Source organism: Trachemys scripta, chromosome 6 (assembly GCF_013100865.1).
Source record: "Trachemys scripta elegans isolate TJP31775 chromosome 6, CAS_Tse_1.0, whole genome shotgun sequence".
Lineage (NCBI taxonomy): Eukaryota > Metazoa > Chordata > Testudines > Emydidae > Trachemys > Trachemys scripta.
The window spans coordinates 126,483,483-126,505,353 of NC_048303.1; the positions used below are offsets into that span (position 1 = coordinate 126,483,483).

The 21,871-nt window shown below is 42.2% G+C and overlaps 1 protein-coding gene across 4 annotated transcripts in view; it reads left to right on the forward strand.

Annotated features, from left to right (window-relative positions):
- The first annotated feature begins 1,477 nt into the window (after positions 1-1,477).
- FKTN (fukutin) overlaps positions 1,478-21,871 on the forward strand; it is a 30,803-nt gene continuing 10,409 nt past the window's right edge. Inside the window, exons 1-5 of one of the 4 annotated variants that reach the window (XM_034773917.1) lie at positions 1,478-1,519; positions 5,009-5,198; positions 7,626-7,685; positions 16,263-16,466; positions 19,330-19,607. In XM_034773917.1, the coding sequence (XP_034629808.1) occupies positions 5,094-5,198; positions 7,626-7,685; positions 16,263-16,466; positions 19,330-19,607 (647 nt within the window). In that variant the 5' untranslated portion in view covers positions 1,478-1,519; positions 5,009-5,093. Of the gene's footprint in view, positions 1,520-1,838; positions 2,074-5,008; positions 5,199-7,625; positions 7,686-16,262; positions 16,467-19,329; positions 19,608-21,871 lie in introns of those variants that run through there. The other 3 variants (XM_034773918.1, XM_034773921.1, XM_034773920.1) reach the window with 3 other exon arrangements.

Below are 21,871 nucleotides of genomic sequence, written 5' to 3' on the forward strand. Positions count from 1 at the left end.
GCCAGCTTGCCTTCATCTAACGGTATATGTTCACTACCAACATTAAAGTGGTGCAATGTGGCTGTGTAGTTGTGGCACTAGTGCTGGGAGAGAACTCTCCCAGTGCTGTAAAAACAACCCCCATCCCCACAAGGGGAATAGCTACCAGCATGGGAAGCACAGCTATCAGCAGTGGTGCACTGTCTATACTACCACTTTATAGCACTGAAACTTGCATGGCTCAGGGTGTGTTTTTTCACACCCCAGAGCGAGAAAGTTTCAGCACTGTAAAGTGGCAGTGTAGACAAGACCTAAATATTGCTCTCTGCCTAGCTCTAGGAAAGCAAAGATGTATTATCTGGCTTTGATAGAAAACAGGCATAGAACTGTGTGTGTCATGTACATCTTGATAGAACTACAGCCAACTTGTTTTATTTTCCTCAGCATGACATACAGGAGCAGCAATCAAAATCAGCCTGGCAGAACATGTATCTGGACAGATAAGCAATTGATCAAAGTCACATTCTCTGATCTCTTGGGGCCAAATCCTGTTCCCATTGAAATCAGAAGTTTTGCTATTGAGTTCAATGGGAACAGGCTTTGCCATTTGGAGAGGAAAGAACAAAACCACTCAAGCAAGGGCTGTGTTGCTTATACCACAGGTAGCAAAGACTGCTGACTCTGTGAGCAAGTCAGCAGACATCTGGTGCTAGAACAGTCTTTTTACCATCTCCAATTCATAATCCATCTGCAAAGGATCAAGGAAATACAAAGGCTCCAGAGTACCTCAGTATTTGCTTAGAATGATCCCATGGGTATATTATATGCTCATAGGCCAGAGGTTGGAGCAGGAATCAAAAACAGTGTTTAAACACCGAAACAACAAGGGGTCTAGTAGCACCTTAAAGATAAACAGATTTATTAGCGCATAAGCTTTTGTGGATAAAAAACCTCCCTTCTGCAGATGAATCAGATGTTTCAACACCTCCCATCCCCCCAGCCCTTCTGCGGACTCTTCACCACCTTAACAGCACAATACAGCTGCTAACAGAGGCTTTAAGTTTAATAGTTCAATGCATATGCTAACAAACTCCTCTACAGAACTCGGGGGGAGAGGGACTAGCCTCCAAGTCTCTGCAGTACCCGGTACCTGCTAAAACAATCTCTTGCACGCGTACCCCCCTCCTTGCCCTTCTGCCTGCACGGCTACAAACGCTGTATCCCCGGCCGCTCGCACAGGCTCCGCAGCTCTGCAGGGCTCGCTAGAGGCGGGCAAAGGCCATGTCCAGCGCGCCTGGTTTGGGAGGCGAGCTTACCCCGGGCCTGCTGCCCATCAGGAACCCCCGTTCTGCGTCAGGCTCGTGCTGGCGGAGCCGCGTGCAGCGCTCCCACGGCCCCCGCCCACCCTGCTCGCCGGGCGGCCGGCCTCGCGCCCTTCCTGGCGCATGCGCAAACTGTCCCACCGCTCTACCAGCCGCAGGCACTCGCTTTACGGCTGCTGCAAACCACGCCCCCGGCAGATGCGGCGGCGGCGGCCCAGGTAACGGAATGGCGGCCGGCGGGGGCTGCCCACGCCAGCCCGGGGCCCGTGCGGGAGTGGAGGGGTCCTGGCCGGGTCCGGCGCCCCGGGGGCTCCGAGCGACGGGCCGGGGCGGGAGGTGCAGGGCCCCAGGAGCTGCGGGAGAACCGGCCCCGGCCCCTTCCCCCCGAATCTCGCTCGCCCCCGCACTCACTGGGCTGGGGCAGGGAGTTTGGGGGGAGGGGGCTATGGGTTGAAGCAGGGGGGTGGGGTGCAGGAAGGGGCTGGGGGCATGGGCTGGGGGAGGGGGTTCTGACCTGGGGCAGGGGGCTTGGGGTTCAGGCTCTGACCTCAGACAGCTCCCAGAAGCAACAGCAGCTCCCAGGCGGCCCTGCAGCTCTGTGCCTGTAAGCACTGCCCCCGCAGCTCCCATTGGCTGCGGTTCCCCATTCGCAGCCAATGGGAGCAGCAGAGTTGGCGCTTGGGGCAGCGGGCAGAGTCCCCCTGGCCGCACCTCCTGCTAGGAGCTGCTGGACATGCCGGCCGCTTCCAGGAGCGGCACAGAACCAGGGCAGGTAGGGTGCCTGGCTTAGCCCCGCTGCACTGCCGGACTTTCTAGCAGCCTAAAATCTCCCAGATTAGCTTCAGTAGCTTCCCAGAGACTCCTGGCCAAAATAGGAGGGTTGGCAACCTTAAATATGCTTAAAGTGCTTTTCAAAGATTAACTATTCCTCAGAACATAGAATTTAAGGCAAGAAGGGACCATGAGATCATCTAGTCCAGTGCTTTTCAACCTGTGGTCCACGGACTCCTGTGGGTCTGCAGATTATGTCTAAAATTTCAAAAGGGGTCTACACCTCCGTGTGAAATTTTTTAGGGGTCTGCAGATAAAAAAAGGTTGAAAACCACAAATATGACCACCTCTAGATCACAGGTCACTACACTGTACCTGCACAGTAACCGATGACCAAAATGAGACCCAAGTATTACAGTCCACAGGAGACTAGCCTGTTACATGCCCCAGACAGAGAATAGGAGAGTGCACCAGTGTCTAAGGCCCTTACAATGGCAGGGATTACGTGAAATATGGCCAGATAATCTTGGCAAGTGACCTGCACCCGCAGTTTGCAGAGGAAGGTGACATCCCCTCACCCCCAGTAACTGCTAATCTGATCTGGGGGAAAATTCTTTCCTGACCCCACATATGATGCTCAGTTAGACCCTGACTATGTGAGCAAAATCTAGCCAGCCAACCACCTGAGAGAATGCTCAGTGCTACCTCAGAGTCCTAGCCCTCCCTGTCCAGTGTCTGATCGCCATGATGCTTCAGGAGAATGAGATTTTAAAAAAAAAGTAGTCCTCTCAGAATACTTTGGGTGGGGGAATTATTTACAACTGTTACAATAAAACTGACATGCTTAAATTACCTAAAACATAGTGAGTAGCTAACATAGATGAGATTAGAATTTGACTCCCTATCCTGAGCTCAGACCACTATGCCAACCAGACAAATCCTTTACTTTTGAAATCGGACACTGCTTTCATATCATAGACCTGGTCCACACTAACCCCCCACTTCGAACTAAGATACGCGACTTCAGCTACGTGAATAACGTAGCTGAAGTCGAAGTACCTTAGTTCGAACTTACCGCGGGTCCAGACGCGGCAGGCAGGCTCCCCCATCGACTCCGCGTACTCTTCTCGCGGAGCAGGAGTACCGGCGTTGATGGCGAGCACTTCTGGGATCGATTTATCGCGTCTAGACAAGACGCGATAAATCGATCCCAGAAGATCGATTGCTTACCGCTGGACCTGGAGGTAAGTATAGACCTACCCTGTTTGATTATATGCTGGTGTTAGTGCCAGAATAGAATCCAATTTATAAAGTAGCTGAACGCCTTACTAGAGAAGAACTGTAGGTGTTTCCCACCCAGCAGATTTCCCAAATTATGCCAGCTCAGAAGTGACAGATTGAGCTGGAGTTTCAAACTTTGATCCCCCGAATGGTAGTTCGGTAGTTGCGAATGGTAGTTGTGTTCTACTACTACTGCTATCATTAGTAGGGGGGAGGGATAGCTCAGTGGTTTGAGCATTGGCCTGCTAAACCCAGGGTTGTGAGTTCAATCCTTGAGGGGGCCACTTGGGGATCTGGGGCAAAATCAGTACTTGGTCCTGCTAGTGAAGGCAGGGGGCTGGACTGGATGACCTTTCAAGGTCCCTTCCAGTTCTAGGAGATGGGATATCTCTATTAATTTATTTTATTTATTTATTTATTAAATATTGGTGTTCAAACTCACTGTGTTTAAAGCTCTGATTTATGTTTGGTTGACTAGCATCATCAGTACTACTTTAAGAACATCTTATATCAGTTTCAGGGTAGCAGCCGTGTTAGTCTGTATCCTCAAAAAGAACAGGAGTACTTGTGGCACCTTAGAGACTAACAAATTTATTAGAGCATAAGCTTTCGTGGGCTACAACCCACTTCTTCGGATGCATATCTTATATCAGTGGTTCTCAAACTTTTGTACTGGTGACCCCTTTCACATAGCAAGCCTCCTGAGTGCCACCCCCCATTATAAATTAAAAACACTTTTTTATACATTTAACACTATTATAAATGCTGGAGGCAAAATGGGGTTTGCGGTGGAGGCTGACAACTCGCGACCCCAGTTTGAGAACCCCTGTCTTATACGGACAGGGAACCGGAAGCTATTTAGCTAAGGAAGAGCAGGATTGAAGAAAGGAAATGAACCAAATGTTATCACTGTGAACAACACAGTACATGAGACATAATCAGAGATGTAATCACAGTGTAAATGACTGTTCTAATGTCTGGTGTCTCCTCAAATGCAGGATTTTCTCTCACAGAATGAAGTTTCACTGCATTCTCATTAGATGTCCCAATTTCTGGTCAAGTGAAAGGAAAAATAAAACACAAAAGAGGAAAATGTTCTCTTTCCTATCAGTTAATCCTGGTTTCTTGCTCTGATTGTTGTGGATCTGTTTTTCCTCTTTCTCCCATTATAGTTAAATATTTTAAATAACAAAATGGTCTCAATACGAAAATTGTTCCTCTCCCCAGCCAATGAGTCTTTTTAGGGAGTCTCTCTTATTTAGTTGGCATTTCTTCCCCTTCAGTAGGTGATTGTTCCTTATTAAACATGATAGTTGCACTTTGATGGTATTCTCACTCCAGTAGCTTTCCTAGATGTCTAGCTTATATAGTTAGGATTGCATCTAGATTGGCTATAGTTTGAATGGGTTTTATTTGTTTAAAATATGTTTTTTCAAAGATGAGACTAGAAACCCAGCAGTCTCACTGATTAGCTCCCATTTCGTGTGGATTTACTCATAATTTGCATTACTCTTTTTTTCTTCTGTAAGTACTTTATGTTCACACAGTTTACTATAGTTTCAATTAGCTTTTCAGAACTGTTATACCTTGTTATTAAAAAGCAGATTTTGTATGTATTTTTTTACTTAAACTAAGTGACCTTCCTTTGCTTACAGAAAAGCAAAGAAGTCATACGCAATCTGAAAAGATGAAAAAGACTGAGCTGCTTTCAAGTAATAATCAAGTGAGCCCTGAAGACTAATGCAGAGAATTAATAAGAACGTGGTTTTGGCTCTTCTTACTTTGACAAGTTCAGTGTTTCTCCTGTTCCAGTTGTACTATTATAAGTACTACTTATCTCCAAAGGTAAAAAAAATCACTTTAAAGACTTGAATTTGGCAAAAAAAAAAAATTAAAATAGTACTTTTTATGCTCAAGTGCGTTACAGATATTAACTAATTATTACTCAAAAATCCCTGTGGGATTGATAGCTATTACCATAAAATGGACATGCAAAAATTCAGTACATTACCCAACAGGACACAGTGAGCAGGTAGCATAGAACAGATGAGATTAGAATGTTACTCTCAATCCTGAGCCACACTGCCAGCTAGACAAAGACTTGACCTGTGAAATCAGACACTAGACGGAATTTCCGCGATTCCAGGTTTTGCTGCACATTTGAACTCAGTCTGGTATATCAAAAGATTTTTTTTAAACTTCCTGAGTGCATGCACTTTGACTTAACCCGGACTGATGTATGATTCTGTGTTGAAACTTGAGACAGATGGAGTTTCTGTAAGGCTGTTTAGGGAAGCAAAAAAGTAAAATGCAATTTGTTGTTTGCTGCATCTTCAACAGATGTGTTAAAATTAAAAGAAGCTACTGTTTCTGCAGAATCTGTCACCTTTAACTTGTCTCTGGGGTTCTGTTGTAAAGCTTTCTAGATACCAAATGTAAATTCCTGTAGTTATGATTCTGATTTAGATGTAATCTTTCCATAATGGGAAAATAAAAGCAATAATTAGCTAAAATGCTGCTCGAAGTGAAATCTTGCCTCATGAGGATTAAATGGTTTATCTCTAGATTTCAGTTCACACAGTACAAGAACTGAAGGCAACATTATGTCTTCGCTTTCTCCTTCTTTAGAAGGAGAGGCTGTTGGTATCTAATTTCCTGGCTTAGCTCTTTTGGTGGGGGTAACCCTTATTCAGTCTGAAGTCTTTTTAGTGTTACATGACATTACAGTCTGGCTTCCTCATATGCTGTCCACAGCAAAACTGTGAATTAGAAATCATTATCCACTAGGTAGCTAGGAATCTGAGGCTTTAACACAAATGTTTTCTTATGACACAAATATTTTCCTTCTCAAACTTATCCATCGACAGTCATATCTTTGCCAGGCTGCACCACTGAACCTCATGTATGACTTTTCCCCAGTGTTCTGAGGCTACTGGCATTATTTCACCTTCTTTTTTCAGAGTGGATTAATTTAAATCACTGACTTTAATCATGATTTAAATCAACAAATAGGAAACCTTGATTTAAAAAATCAATTTGAATCGTGTTTTGCATTTTAGTTATTTTCCATAAGAAAGCTTGATTTTCATTGGTTAGTAACCATTCAAACATTGATTGCAACTAAATGTAGCCTTTTAACTAAATGTGGTGCTTCTTTTTGCTAACCAGGTGGGTACATTGTATTTATGCACATTTATTTAAGCAAGTATATTGCTTAACTTAAAAGAAGTTACTTAATTTTTATATTTTTTTATGTTAGAAAATGGTGAATGATGCATTTCTTATTCGCTAGATAAATTTTTAACTTGCACTTTGTGTCAAGCTCTAGTTGGATGGAAATTCAAATTAAATTTAAAATGCAGAAAACCAGCATTTTAAATTAAATAAAACTACCTTAAATAGCCTGGATGCATAAGAAAATAATTATCAAAACATATTTTGCCTTTACAACTAATTGATTTATTAAACGAGGTATTACCTGTAGTTAGTGAATTGAACTTATTGTTTCTGGTTACCATGTCTTCATTTAGAAGTAGTAATCATCATCATCTCACCTTGTTTTTAATCATAGATTGAAAAGCAAGAAAGCTTGTTTTCCTTTTCTAACTCCCAATTACTTTTTTAACTTTGAATGCACTGAACTTGCTGAACAAACTGAAATGAAGGAAGTATTCTTGCTGCAACTGCAGAAGAAGATACTGCTGTCAAAAGCTGGTTTGGCACTTCAACATACTCTGATTTCAAGTCCTTTGCCAGTGACTTCCACGAGTTCAGTAATTTGACTTTCTTTAATACTTTGGCAGAAAACATGTACCGCTTAATATTATTTTTTGTATTTAATTTAAATGATTTTAATATATTATAATAAGTTTAGGCCTAAACACAGGTTGTCAATTCAAAATGTAAATATGTATATTTTTAAAATAAACCTATATTTAATTTACATTTAAAAAAATTGTTTTGTTTTGATTTTTTTTTTTTAATCTATTCTTACCTACTCTGTCCTTTTTTCTTTTACTAATTGGCCTATTGACTTGGAAACATAAGGCTAGATCCAGCAATCCTTGTATGGTCCTTCTAAATATATTAAGTGAATACTACTGGCCATGCTTTTTGCTCCATGTAACATATATAAGTAACTTAAAACTGCAATCCTTGAAATGTAAAGTGTTAATGAAAAAAATATGTAAAATTTCCTTTTATAAATCTAAACAAAACCACCATTTGGGACATCTTAGCTTTCAAAATATCTTTTGTCCTTCTTCTTGCTAGAATGGAGCTGTTTTTTCAAAAGTTAAAGGAAGCCAGTCAGGACAAGATGGCATACAATGGGTATGTACATTGTTACTTATTTATGCAGCATCTCGTGTAAGTATCAATGAACTCTTATAGAATTGCAAATTATGGGTCCACTTCTGCATCCAGTTTAGTCATTGGGAATTTTGTTGTTTTAAATGGAAGCAGCCTTGATCTTACCGCCCTGAACATGACCATTAAAGTAAAGGGGATTTCTGAGTGCTCAGCTGTCTCAGGATCGTGCCCTGTGTGCTGTACACATAGGCATCACTTCTGAAATGCACCTGTTTCTAGAGTGGAACTTAGCCTTGTAGTTGTGGCATCAGGATAACAAAATAGTTGAGATACAGAAAGTGAAGAATAACTTATCCTATTAAAACAGCAGGGACAGGTTAGACAGGCAGCATGTCATTTAACCTGATTAGAATTGAGCCAAAACACTAACACAGAAACTGGAAATCTTTAATTTACTTTTTTTTTAAAGTGAATTTAGTGTTTGTGAAAGGTGTCAGATTGATGGATTTGAACACTGAAGTCTTCTGTTTATCCCTAGAATACACTTGGGCATGCTAATGGGAGTGTCTCCGAAGCTCCTGTGCCCCCATCTATAATATACTGGTTTCAAAACCTATTCCGTTGGAACAGTTTAAATTGTTCATTCAACTCTGTTTGACGCTTAATAGAAATGGTGCTTCAGGGCTTAGAGGGAAGTCATTTTCCATGTCTGTTCAATCCTTGGCCCTTTTGATATGAGAACCAGCATTGGTCACAGTTAGAGCCAATTGTGACAGTTAATTTCATGATGTAAACTTCTCTCTAATCAGAATTGGACTGAGGCACATACTCACTTACATGAGCCAACCAACAATTATTTTTACAGTGTGCTCAGAGACATAACTTTCATATTGATTATGGTGGTACCTAATGGGGAGAACAAAGCTGAAGAACTGAAAGTTCCTTACCACTGAATTCCACTCTCTACCATAAAGATTAATCAGATTAAATAGGTCATTGGGAGGCCTTGCTCTCCACTTCTCCAGAGGACTTTTTGAACCTTAAAAGAAAAGGTTCAGATTGGTCACTTGCTATTTAAGAGCAGAAAAAATGCAGATCCGTGTGGTGGCATTGTTAAAATGATGGATCATCATCATCGTCATGTTCCTATTACACCTCTGGCGTTTAGGGCAGTGATGAAGTTCCTCCACTCCTGTCTGTTTCTGGTAAGTCTTTCAATGGTTCCCCAGCTGTGGCCAGGGTTTTTCAGCTCGGCTTCCACAGCTCTTTGCCAGGTTGTTTTCGGGCGGCCTCATTTTCGCTTGCCTTCAGGTGTTCATCTTATTGCTACTCTAGTGATGGAATCAGTTTCCAGCCGAAGCACATGACCAATCCGTCTCCGATGCCTCCTGGCAATGATGGTGCTCAGATCCTCTTGGCTGCACTGCGTCAATAGATCTTGGTTTGAAATTGTTCTGGTCCAAAAGATGCAGAGGATTTTTCTGAGGCAGGTTGTGTGGAATGAAGACAGTTTGGACATTTCATACTTTCTCATTCCCCAGGATTCTGCACTATAAAGTAGTGTTGAATGCATGCAGCTCCGATAAATCTTGAGTTTGGTTTTGGTGTTGTATTTTGATGATTTCCAGACTGTATTTAAGCTCTTGAAGGTGTTCCTGGCTTTATTGATTTTGTTCCGGATGTCCTGGCTTGTTCCACAGTCCTGGCTGATGATGCTGCCCAAGTTATGTGAATGTTTCTACATTGGTGAGAATATAATCCTCTATCAGTGATGGTGAGGCAGTATTAAAGTTCATGATATATGTCTTATTGCGGTTGATTTTCAGTCCAATTTGCTGGCTGAATGCATTGAGTTGTTTTTTCTTGTATATGGTCTTGGGTATGTGCTAGGAGAGTGACATCATCTGCAAAGTCCAGGTCTTCAAGGGGTGAGAAGAGTGTCCATTTAATGCCTCTTGGTATGTCTCCTGTTGTACATTGCGTTACCCAGTCGATGGCAATGTTGAAGAGGATTGCAGACATGACACACCCCTGAAGTATTCCTGATTTGACTCCAAACTGAGCTCACTGTGATCAACACTGCATGTAAAGTTGAAATAGAAGTTTTTGATGACGTTAATTATACGGAAAGGAATTCCATATGCCCGCAGAATGCACCATAGGCTGGTCCCGTGAATGCTATCAAAAGCCTTCTCAAAGTCTATGAAATTTATATAGAGTTGCCGTTGCCATTTTAAGCACCGTTCTGTTATGTTTCGTAGAGTGAAGATCTGGTCTGTGCATCCACACCCTTTCCGAAAACCAGCTGAGAACACTATCAACTGCCTCTGATATATGCTAGACTATGATCTTACACAATACTTTGCTTGGCACAGATAAAAATGTAATACCATGCCATTTATTACAATCACTAAGAGTTCCTTTCTTTGGTATCTTCACCATAACCCCATTGGTCCACTCATCTGACACTTTTTCCCTTTCTTTTGATGTAAATAGAGGGGCCAGGATAGATGCTGCTAATTTAGGATTTACCTTGAACAATTCTGCATTTAAGTTATCCTTGCCAGGAGCTTTCCTATTTTTTAAGGATTTGATGGCTTGAATGATCTCTTCCTTAGTTGGGGTATCTTCTTCCTCCTGGATGTTTGCTTCCTCTTCAGGTGGCTCCCTGTTCAGCAATTCTTTGAAATGCTCTGTCCAGCGCATTTCTTGTTCTTTTTCAATTGTTAGTAGGTGTCCGTGTTTGTTCCTGATGAGTGTTTGGTGGTGTCTGCCATTTACCACTGATAAGCCGCATCACTTTGTAGACAGTTCCTTGTTCACCACGAGCAGCTGCATCCTCTGCTTGTGTTGCCAGATTATCACTATAATATTGTTTGTCTGCTCTCACAAGGTGTTTGACCTCCTGGTGTGCCTTGCTATACTGCTCGGAGTATTTGTCCTTTAGCTTCTGGGATTTTGTGTCTAAAACTTTTTTTTTCAGGGCTCGTCTGGTTTCTGTGGTGTTCCATGTGCTGTGTGTAATCCACTCCTGCCGTCTCTTCTGCCTGTAGCCTAGACGGACTTCCCGGCTCTGTTTATAAATTGCTGTTACTTTGTACCACTTCATGTTGATCTCCTCATCCACATTCCCCTCCTCTTCATCCAGGTCTGCAAGTGCCTGAAACCTGTTCTTTAACTGCAGAACGAAGGCTTTCTGTATTTCAAGGGACTTTAGCTTGTCAATATCATAACGTACCTTGTTTGGTGGACCCACACTTCTCAGTTTTAGCTTGATGGAGGCTGTCAGAAGGTGGTGGTCACTGCCAACATCTGCACCCCTTCTCACTTTCACACCTGTCAGTGAGTGTCGCCGTTTGCCATTGATCATGATATGGTCAATCTGGTTCTTATCTCTGTCATTTGGAGAACACCATGTCAGCTTGTGAATTTCACTATGTTGAAATAGGGTTCCCCCGATGACTAGGTCATTCATATTACAGAAATCAACAAGCCTTTCTCCATTTTCATTCACGGTGCCACACCTATGTCTTCCCATTGCTCTGCCGTTGTTTGTGTTGTCCTTACTGACCTGGGCATTCAGGGCTCCCATGATGATAGTTAAGTCGTGACGTGGCACTCTCTAACTCTGCCTGTAGTATAAGGTAGAATTTGTCCTTTACTTCTTCATCACTGTCATTTGTCGGAGCATAACACTGAATCAGGGTGATATTATTATGTTTCCCTTTCAGTCTGGCTCTCAAGTCTGCTGCTGCTGGATTTCCATTCAAGCAGGGAATCTCCACTCCCTTCTTCGAAAGGATGGCAACACCCTCATAGTGTTGTCCATCATCCCGTCCAGAAAAGAGCAAAGTTTCTCCCAAGGCTGTTGTTAATCTTCCTGATCCCGTCCATCTGCTCTCACTGATATCCAGGATGTGTAAGCTGTAGCATCTCATCTCTGCTGTGACCTGAGCTAGTTTCCTGGTTTCGTACATTGTCAGTACGTTCCAAAAATCAAGTTTGGTTTTTGTCTTGGTGTTGAGCACTTCAGTCTTTATGCCAGTGGCTTCCTTTCGGCTTTCACCACTGGCATTCATATGGATAATTGACTCCTGAAGGCTATCACACACAGTAATGGTCAATTTCTCCATCGCTGTTTCTGTAACATATTTTGTTTTTTACAGGCCAGGGTTGTTAGCCCTGTGCCTAACCCCCAACCTGGAGGACCAGGGTGTCTGTTTTGTCTGGCCTCTCCCCCACAGACCAATCCGGGAGCAAAAAACCCCCGCCGACACAGACTCTGGGGATTTGTAGAGCATGCAAGCTGTCCCACCATGACAGGGCATGGACACCAGAGGACAGAAAATGGATGGTCTTGCCAAATTATCTACCTTTTAGGAAATAGTTTATTTTAACTACAGTTCATAATCCTGTGTATATGATACAGTACAGTAAGACTCTCCATAGCTTTCACGAAGAATCCAAAACCGAATATTTAAATAGAGTTTATAGCAAGTGTGGAATTATGCAATGATTTGGATTTGGATTTTTGTCCAGAGTCCTTGCCGTTGCTGGTTAAATTTTATACCAGAAATGTTTGTAGCCATGTTCACTTTTCAAAAATCTGGGTAAAGTAAAAGATGCCTTCTGTCAGATCACCATACCGTGTAATACTTATGTGCACCAAATGATGCCTCTGTGAGATGAGCAAAATTACAAAGCATTTGAAGACATTGGTTGAAATTCCCTATTTTTGAAACAGAAGTATTGAACTAGGGTTGTGGGTTTAGGGACCTGAGAGATTCTTTTGTCTGTGTAGTCCTCAAAACACTTTTCCATCTTTTAAGAAAATTTCTGCAGGACCTGGCTTTGTCTTTCCTTTTCTGATCTAGAAGTTCTGATCCATACCTTTGTGTCCTTCCAAATTGAATATTGAAATGCTTTGCTTACTGGAATTCCAGCTTGTTTAATAGGCTGCCGCTGGCACAAAATCACCAGCTAAAATTTGTACTGGCAGATAGTTACATTACATAATACTGCACACTCTTCCAGTTGTTTGACCTTATTTTGCTTGTTCTCACTCTAGCTTCATGTTAGTAGTTTATGCTGACTTATAAAGCTCTTCACAAACGAGGCAAAGTGAAGCTACTGCTCCTTACTCCACTAGTTGGAGGCAATGCTGCAGGTCTTATTACTACTTCAATTTCAAGCTATATTTTGGCTGGCTACTTTTTTAAGGGCTTAATCCTGCAGGCTGCTGAGCACTGCTGAAAGAAGCTCAGAGAGCAAAAGGTGTAATGGTTCAGAACCTCCTTAGAAAAGTGGGTTGTGAACAAATCTCTGTGCCTGCATTGAACTCCACGCTGGTGGTTATGGAGAAAAGTGGATGTAAGGGGGAGACTCTGTGTAGGGTTGCCAACTTTGTAATCGCACAAAACTGAATACTCTTGCCCCACTCCTTCCCTGAAGCTCCACCCCTTGCCCCATCCCCAAGACCCCAGGATGTGGGATGGGGCTCTGGTCTGGGGCAAGGAGTTGGGGTGCAGGAGGGGGGTGAGGGCTGCAGCTGGGGGTGTGGGCTCTGGGGTGGAGGTAGAGATGAAGGGTTTGGGGTTCAGAAGGGGGCTGAAGGGTGGGACCGAGGGATTCAGAATGTGGGAGGGGGCTGGGGTTGAGGCAGAGGTTTGTGGTGTGGGAGAGGGTACGGGCTCTGGGCTGGGGCCAGAAATGAGGGCTCTTGGTTTGGGGGAGCTCAGGGCAGGAGGTTGGGGCGCTCCCAGTCAGCGGCATAGCAGGGCTAAGGTAGGCTCCCTGCATATCCTGGCTCCGCACTGCGCCCTGGAAGCGGCCAGCAGGTCCAGTTTCTAGGTTGGGGGGCCAGGAGGCTCTGCGCGCTGCTCTCACCTACAGGCACCGCCCTCCCCACCCTGGCCAATGGGAGTGCGGAGCCGGTGCTCAGGGCGGGGGCAGCGTGCGGAGCCCCTTGCCACCCCTTCCCCCTCCCCTCCCTCCCCCCCAGGCGCCGGACCTGCTGGCAGCTTCCAGGGCGCAGCGCGGTGCCAGGACAGATAGGGACCAGCCTGCCTTAGCCCTGCAGCACCGCCGACTGGACTTTTAACGGCCCGCTCAGTGGTGCTGACCGGAGCCGCCAGGGTCCCTTTTCAACCGGGAGTTCCAGCCAAAAACCAGACACCTGGCAACCTTGGGAATGTGCCCTGGCTGTGCCCTTTGGTTTAAATACAGTCCTGTGCTTGCAAGTGATGTGCACAGTAGCCATTTTAAAGACGTTTAGGTACTGCCAGCCAGGAATAATGGCTACTCGGGAATGTTCTAGAGCTGTATTTGGGGAAAGTCAAAGCAGGGGCAGCTGCGAGGACTGCCTTCTTACATAGAAATATTTGATGATTCTATGAAGTGGCATTTCTCATAGCCAGCTACTGAGTGCTTCGTGACATGTACTGGACGTGATGTTCTCTCTGGCTCAACAGCCTGCAGGAATAGCTCCCTTGTAGCTTTTACTTTATTGGATTGTTAGTAACAAAGCAGAATACTTATCCTGCTGGTGGCTCATTGCAGTTGTTTCTCAGCTTTCATTCTGCAGGATAAAGCCCTAAATTATTCAACTTCTCTGAATACCTGAAACTTCTTGACTTCAGGACTATCCCTCTGTGCCTCTTGTTTAAGTTTAAACTTGAAGAGCATTTCCTCTGTGAAACACCTTCCTTTTTCCACAGATTTACTCCCTGATATTCAGAGGTAAATCTGCTCACTTTAATGACAAAAGTAATACTTTACCTTCCTAGTAGCTGTATTGGCTCTGCAGAGCTCAGGGAGGGAATGGATTTCATCCCTGCTTGTGAAACTCCTATAGAACTGGTTCCTACATTCAATTTGCTGAGCTATATTCTGTTGTCACTTACACTTATGCATCCCTATTAAAGCCAGTCGTGCTCTAGAGGTGGCAGAACATGGCCCACAGAACATATATTATTGGATGCAATGTGTGACCCAAACAAAACCATAGCTTGGCATTCAAATGCCAGGTTCAGTTTGCAGGGCTGTAGTTGGAGGGTGGGGCAAAGTCTCTTGACTGAACACATTTGATCTGGAATCATTGAGGTATGATGAACATGCAACCCTGCAATGCCATTTTTACATTCACTTTCAGAGTAGAACTGCACATTAAGGCATTTGCTTGTAATTGATTTAATCCATCCTGCAGTGTTAAGTTAGATTAACTTTTAATTGTTGTCACAGTACGATAAATTGCTGTAAATGTTTGTTGATTTTTCATCTTCCGTGGAGATGTGACTGTATCTAATTGAAAGAATACCTGTGTATGAGTCAAGCTAACAAATCACCCTCCTAGAGACTGGATAATCTGGCTAAAGCATCTAGTCCTTACAGTGCTTTTTTGATACTTACAAACATCAGAGTGGTCTAGACCAAACAAAGAGTGCATTACATACAAGCTTGCCTGAACAGTGCACCTTTTGTACATACCAGAAACCATAGCATTACAAAGAGCATACTTGATACAGGATTGATGGCATGAATTGTGCAATTCCGCTTAACGGAGTGACAAATGTCCAAGTTTGCTCAGGATACTCTTGAAATCCACCTGCTAATTCTTCTCCCTTGCCCCTCAAAAATAAATATGCAAAAATTCCTGATTAGATTTGCCAGTTCCACAGCAAAAGACACTGTGAAATAGTGTTACCATGAACATGTTTTATGACCAGAGATCGTTTCCTTCACTCTTCTTGTCAGTTTCACCATTGGTAAAATAGGATAAGAATATTTATCTGTTTCTGTCATATTGATGAGAATTACTTAGTTAATACATGTATAGTGCTTTGAAGACCTAAAGTGGTGAATACATGCTAATTATTATTATGGCATGCCACATAGTATCTACTAAGTGTAATAATAAACTCCTCTTCCTCCCAAATTTGAGTGACCATTTTGTAAGATGACTAGCTCACATGATTATATAAACCTGTTGACTGGGATTTTTTAAAAGTAGTCTTGTAAAGAATTTTAATTCTAATTCGTATGAATATCACATTTTGTGCTTTCAGGAAAATTATATATTTTTATTAACTTATTTCATAAGTGAAAAAAGCCTGTAAATTTCACCAAACCCACAATTTACTCTTAATTTTGCTGCTGTTGTCTAATGATCATTGTCTCAAAAGCTAGTCTGGCCCTACTTTTTCCAGTAGAGGGCTCTGCTGTACAGCAAGAAGTGCACTGGCCAGAAACATGGAACTCAAAACGTGAGCTTAGAGTTCTTGCAAATATATGGACATGAGAGCTCCTATATGTCCACATAAGGACTACGTCACACACATGCTATTGCACATAAAGTATAGCCAGTCAGTGAAGGATTTTGTTCTTAAACATGTGTCACGGGGGAACCCTGTTCTTTTATGTACGCACTTCACTCTGTAATCTCCTTTGGAGCTATCAGGTTTGGTGCTTATTCCACTTTCTGTTCCCATTGCAGAAGTCTTATTGGGAGAGATCAATACCTAATGGATTCATAATTTTAAAAGGTTAACTTTTACACACTTATAGGGTGATCTGATTCTTATTTTTTGCTCTTCCAAACAGCACGTGATTAAGAAATTCCTTGGTTTAGTGTCCAGTCACAATGTACCAGTGTATCTCATTGATCCTTTGGTTCTGAGATTAATTCAGAAAGACTTTGAACAGCTCAGCAGCTCTTCTGATGGCATGAGCCCAGAATGCAAGTATTTGTGTGCTCCACGGGACTTCACCACATTTGCATTACTGGACAAAACATGGAAACATGAAGTAAGATATTCTCCTTTTTCATTTTTGTCTGCTGTGATGCATAATGGTTGAACAGAAAATACTTCCAGGTTTAAAGTTCATGATGTGGAACTGGTCTAAAAGTAGTGGTGTACCTAAACTTTTTTTGTAGAAACCTTGAGGTAAAGGGAAGTCATGCAATGGTCTGTTCAAGATGCATGGCACATGGCAGGGAAGTCCCAAAGAGAGAATAGCTTCTGCCAACACTCTTGAGAAGCTCAGATAAAATGTTTCAAAGGCAGTCTCAGTGAATTGAGAATTCATCAGGTAGCCCAAAGATAGTTGGGCGACTGTCCACAACATACATAGACTGAGGTGAGAGGGAACCAACTTTCAGAAGGAAGAGAGGGAGAGATCTGTTAGAAAGGGAGAAGAAAAAGAAATAGAAATTTATCATACATGTAGCCATAGTAAATTTTGAGTAGTATCCACTGCAGAGGTAGCAGAGCTGTTAATGTGCATTTCTATGAGTGTTTCATAATGTACAGCAACCATATACTGATATGTTTGTTACCTTGTCTTTTGTTTTATATTATAAGATTTTAATTAAACTCTTTCTGACAGAAAAAGCTGGGGCTTTATGATAAAAAGAAAAGCTAGGTGTACAAAATTCCTGTATTCTGGAAATGTGTATTATTTGATTTAACTTGCACAAGATGTATGGAGATGACTTCAATACAAATCTAAATAATTTTATTTAAGAAAGGGGAAAAAATGTGAGACAGGCAGCTGTAAAACTCTTTACTCAAACGCAGTGAAAAGTGGTGGCATTTTGGGCCTGAGTAAAGGTCAGCTGTATTTCTTTCTTTCTCTTTGTCAATACTAATTTTAGCTTACAGAAACTGAGCATGGGGCCATGAGTCAGAACACTATTCTAGGTTCCCCTCTTTGTGCCTCAATAATGCCATCTGTAAAAGGGGAGCTTGCAGTTTTGGATTTGCTGTTGAAAAGAGCTGTTTAAGTCTTGAGTGATGATGATCTCTTTAGTCATCATCTTATTCCCCTCCCTTGAGGGATATGTTAAAGCTGATTGGCTTCATGTAAGTTGTGAAATTTAGGCTAACGTTTATGCAGATCATAAAAGAAGGATTTGCAACAGTCAAGTCATGATATAATCAAGGCATAAATAAGGATGTCAGAAGAGTCAGGTTCAATGTAAGGATGAATTCTGGGAGTGATCCAAAGCTGAAGACACGGTGCTGTGGGGTGGGAGGAAACAAGTAAATTCAAAGTCAAGGACTCTCTCAAGGTTTCAGCGTTGGATGCAAAGTGAAGGTCCAAGTTAAGGAGAGTAATTGAGACAGTGGGAAAACAAGGACTTTTTACTCTGTAGAAGGGCTACAGTCTTTGAATCCTTCAGTTTTAGAGGATGTTATGATCTCGCCGGGGCTGATATGGTTGAGACAGGCAAAGATAGATGGGAGACAAAAGGGTCAGAGAGTGAATGGAGAAAGCTGAAGGATGAAGTGATGATCACGATTTAATCTAGCAGTGAAATTATCTAGTCTCTTCAGAAAGAGAAGACTATCTGGAGTCATAAGACTTATCAGAACAAACTCATGACAGATGTTAGTCACGTTGGTTAATGCACTACAGGAAGTCATTTGGATACCACAGTCTGACCATCGTATGACAACCTATGTAGACTAAAATATGAAGCGAATGAAACACTGAACATTTTGAGGTATTTGATAGTGGATGGAAAGATGTGAAGTGTGTGTGTGTGTGTGTGTGTGTGTTTTAATGGCTAAAGAAGCAGGATTCAAACAAGAAGAGAAGAATACCAGGGAGCTGAGTACTTGCATAAGGCATCAGGAAGGGTACAGTGTTTCATAGCAGAATCTATCAAGTAGCACAGAGGTTGGCAGCTTCAGTGTAAACATTTATAATCATTCCAGTGAAAAATCTGCGCGTATATATTTACACAGTGACAGTTTTGTTAGAATATTTTGTGGGAGTTGGATTTAAGTAAGGGCTTGTCTTCGTGAATATTTAGTTTTCAGCAAGTTGGGCTGTGAATCTACCCTGCACTAGCCTGCTGTCAATGTGCACTCCGCTGACGCGCACTAACAGTTCATTAATGCGATTTGATCTCGTCCTTTTTGAAATGGGACTAATCAAAGTGCATTAATGAACTGCTAATGCATGTCAGCAGGATCCACGCTGAGGGTGTGCTGCAAGCTAAGGGCTTGTCTACACGGAGAACGTTTTAGTGAAGAAGCTACTATGCTGACAGGAGAGCTTCTCCTTTTGACGTAGTTAATCCATCTCCGCAAAAGGCAGTAGGTATGTCAACAAGAGAAGTCCTCCTGTCAACTTAGCACTGTCTACGCTGGGGGTTAGTTCGATATAACTGCTTCGTTCAGGGGTCTGGATTTTTCACCCCCTGAGTGATGTAGTTATACCAATTTGCGTAGTGTAGACCTGGCCTTAAACGTTCATGTAGGCAAGCTCTAAGTAGTGGAAGAAGTGTCATATCCCAGTTTGTATTGTATGATTACGGGACTTTCACCAAAAGAGGGAACTCATCATATGGTTTCATTGTGCACTACAAAACTGGGAGGAATGGGGACATTTAAGCTCTTTTTTTTTTTTTAATCTGTTTATTTTGGTATTGCTGTGATTTAAGGTAAGTGAAGTGAAAACAAGTAGAAAACAAAAATGTGCATAGATGGTTACCATCCTTTTAAGGTTTAGGAGAAATTCTGGAATAGGTAGGGCCTGATTCTGATCTAATTTGTATGTTGTAAATCAGGAATAACGTATGTGCATGAAGAATTGGCCCTTAGTGTTGAAGTCTTGTTTCTGTCCTCTTCACAGTAAGTGTTTTTTCTCTGATGTTTAGGTGAGTTTGATTAGAGCTGCTGAAAAAATGGGGTTCCGGTGGCTAAAGATACAGAACAAAGACCCCCGTTTGGAAGGGATGGATGACCTCTCTGGGATTGAAATTCCCCTCCACTATATCTTCAAACTGGCTGCTCATGCCATCCACCTGGTGGTCTTTTATGAGAGGAGTGGTAACTATGTCTGGCATGGCCCATTGCGGCTGAAACAAAACATAGACAGAAAGTTTGTGCCTTTCCGAAAGCTACACTTTGGTCGCTACCCTGGAGCTTACAACAAGTAAGTTAAAAATGGAGGAAGACAAGGAGGATTTAAGGCTATTATAGCACGTTAAATACTACCACTTTGTCTTAAGATCAGTAATTCATGGTTCTAAAGGGCAAGTTATGAAATTCGTCTTGTGTTCACTAAAATACAGGTGAATCAAAAGTTTAAGGTGACAGATCCCATTATATTAATAGTAAAACAAGTATTTTCCCCAATTTACAGATGGAGAAATTGAGACACAGAGAGGTTAAGTGGCTTAACCTGGGCGTGAGAGATCCAGTAATGGGCCAACCCAGCATTGATTTGTGGTAGGATATTTTGATTTCCAAAGAGGTATGGTAGCACATCTTGCCAGCAGATAATTGAATGACTCTGCTTGTCAGCTTATGTCTGAAATATTTTGAAGTAAATATATGTCAGGAAAGATAGGGGTTGTCATATTAGCAATATCTGATATTAAAGAAGTGTAACCTCTTTCCGTACATTTTGAATTATGCTACAGAGCCAAAACTTGGTCAGAAAACTTCATATGTGACACTCTCAGCATTGAGAAAAGGGGAGGCTACATTTGCAACAAAGGTCATTGTAACAGTACCTAGTGACTAATGTGGAAGGATATTGAAGAGAAACCTCTTTTATGCCAGCATAGCTGGGTCAGAAATGCATTTGAACCCATTGCGTCAAACCCCTCCCCCATATTGGTGCGTGCAAATAAGGGAACCCATATTTATGCACAAGTGTGGGGTTTTTCTGATGCAGTAGATTTAGGTCCATTTATTTAGTTGCTTATATATGGACTATTGAAAACCAGTGGTTTTTCAGCCCTGGTTACCTCAGAAATGACCAACTGGAATTTTACCAAAAGCCTCCCCCCAAAAATAAAATTTTGAATGGGCACAAGCAGTTTCAGCCGGAATAGGAGTAGTAACATATTATCTGATTCTGCACCATTGAAAGCAATGGAAGTGTTGCTATTTACTTAAATGGAACTGGGATCAAGCCTATAGTGCTTTTTATATTCAACGTACTTCACAATGTTAATCCTCACAACACCCCATCAGGTACTTGTTTTCTTGCCGTACAAATAGGGAAGCTGAAGCAGCAAGGTTAAGTGAATTGCCTTGTCAGATGTGCAAAGTCTGTGTCAGATCTCGGATGAATTATTTGCCCCCAGTCTTGTGCTTAAACTGTGCTTCTCTTCCATTTTTAAAGTTACTATAAGTGACTGAAATAGGAACTTGGCATGAAAGTGCCTCTACCAAAATTGGTCAAAAACAGGTAGCCTGGCTCTGAACTTCCCCAGAATTCCAGGGTGATCAGATCTGGAGTTTGGGGTGGGTTTTGAGAGAGAATTGACTTCACATTTTCTGTACTGACAAAGCCCTGGCTGGGATGTTTTAGTTGGGAATTGGTCCTGCTTTGAGCAGGGGGTTGGACTAGATGACCTCCTGAGGTCCCTTCCAACTCTGATATTCTATGATTCTATGATTCTACTGTGACTTTATTTATTTTTTTCATTATAGGGGCCTGATTCTTTTATTCACTTTAGTAAACGTGGTAAAATAGTAGTGTCCGAAATAATTGTACTAAGGTTCTAATAAGGGAAGGTTAGAAAAGGAATCCACAGAGAGTAACGTCATTGGGAAATTGATAAAAAGCCTAGTAACGGTTGACTGGAACTCTTGTAACTTGACTCTTTGCGTCTCAATTTCTCTTTCTATCTTTCTTTCTGTTTTTGCCTTCCCCGAGCAGCATGTACTTGGGTGTTGTAAGCCCAGCCTCCTAAGCCACAACTAGGCTGCCTTCACTTATGCAGTGTTTCAGTAGCATATGGAAAATGGCAAAGCTACACGCTTGCTGCAGTCTTGGCGAAGCACGATGCATACAGCCTGACTGTGAGAATAATATTCCTGCAGTCTACTTGAAATTGTCACAGCAACCAGAACAGAAACAAACGCTTGTAGTTTAAAAAAAAAAAAAAAAGGGAAAACTTTTTGCTAAGAATTACTGAGTTACTAAACGTCCCTTCTATACCTTGAACTCTTGTATTTATTATATGCATAAACATTTAAAATCCGGGGCATTAACTATCGAATTGCATTCAACATTTCAGTTGTCATGAAGGCCTAAACTATTGTTAAATTATTAATATGGGCCAAGGCTTTCAAAATAGGGGCTAATATTAGACTCCTAAATCCATATTTAGGCACTGAATTAAATGGCCTGGTTTTTCAAATGCTCTGAAAATCAGCTCGGTGCGAGCTGCTGGCTATTTG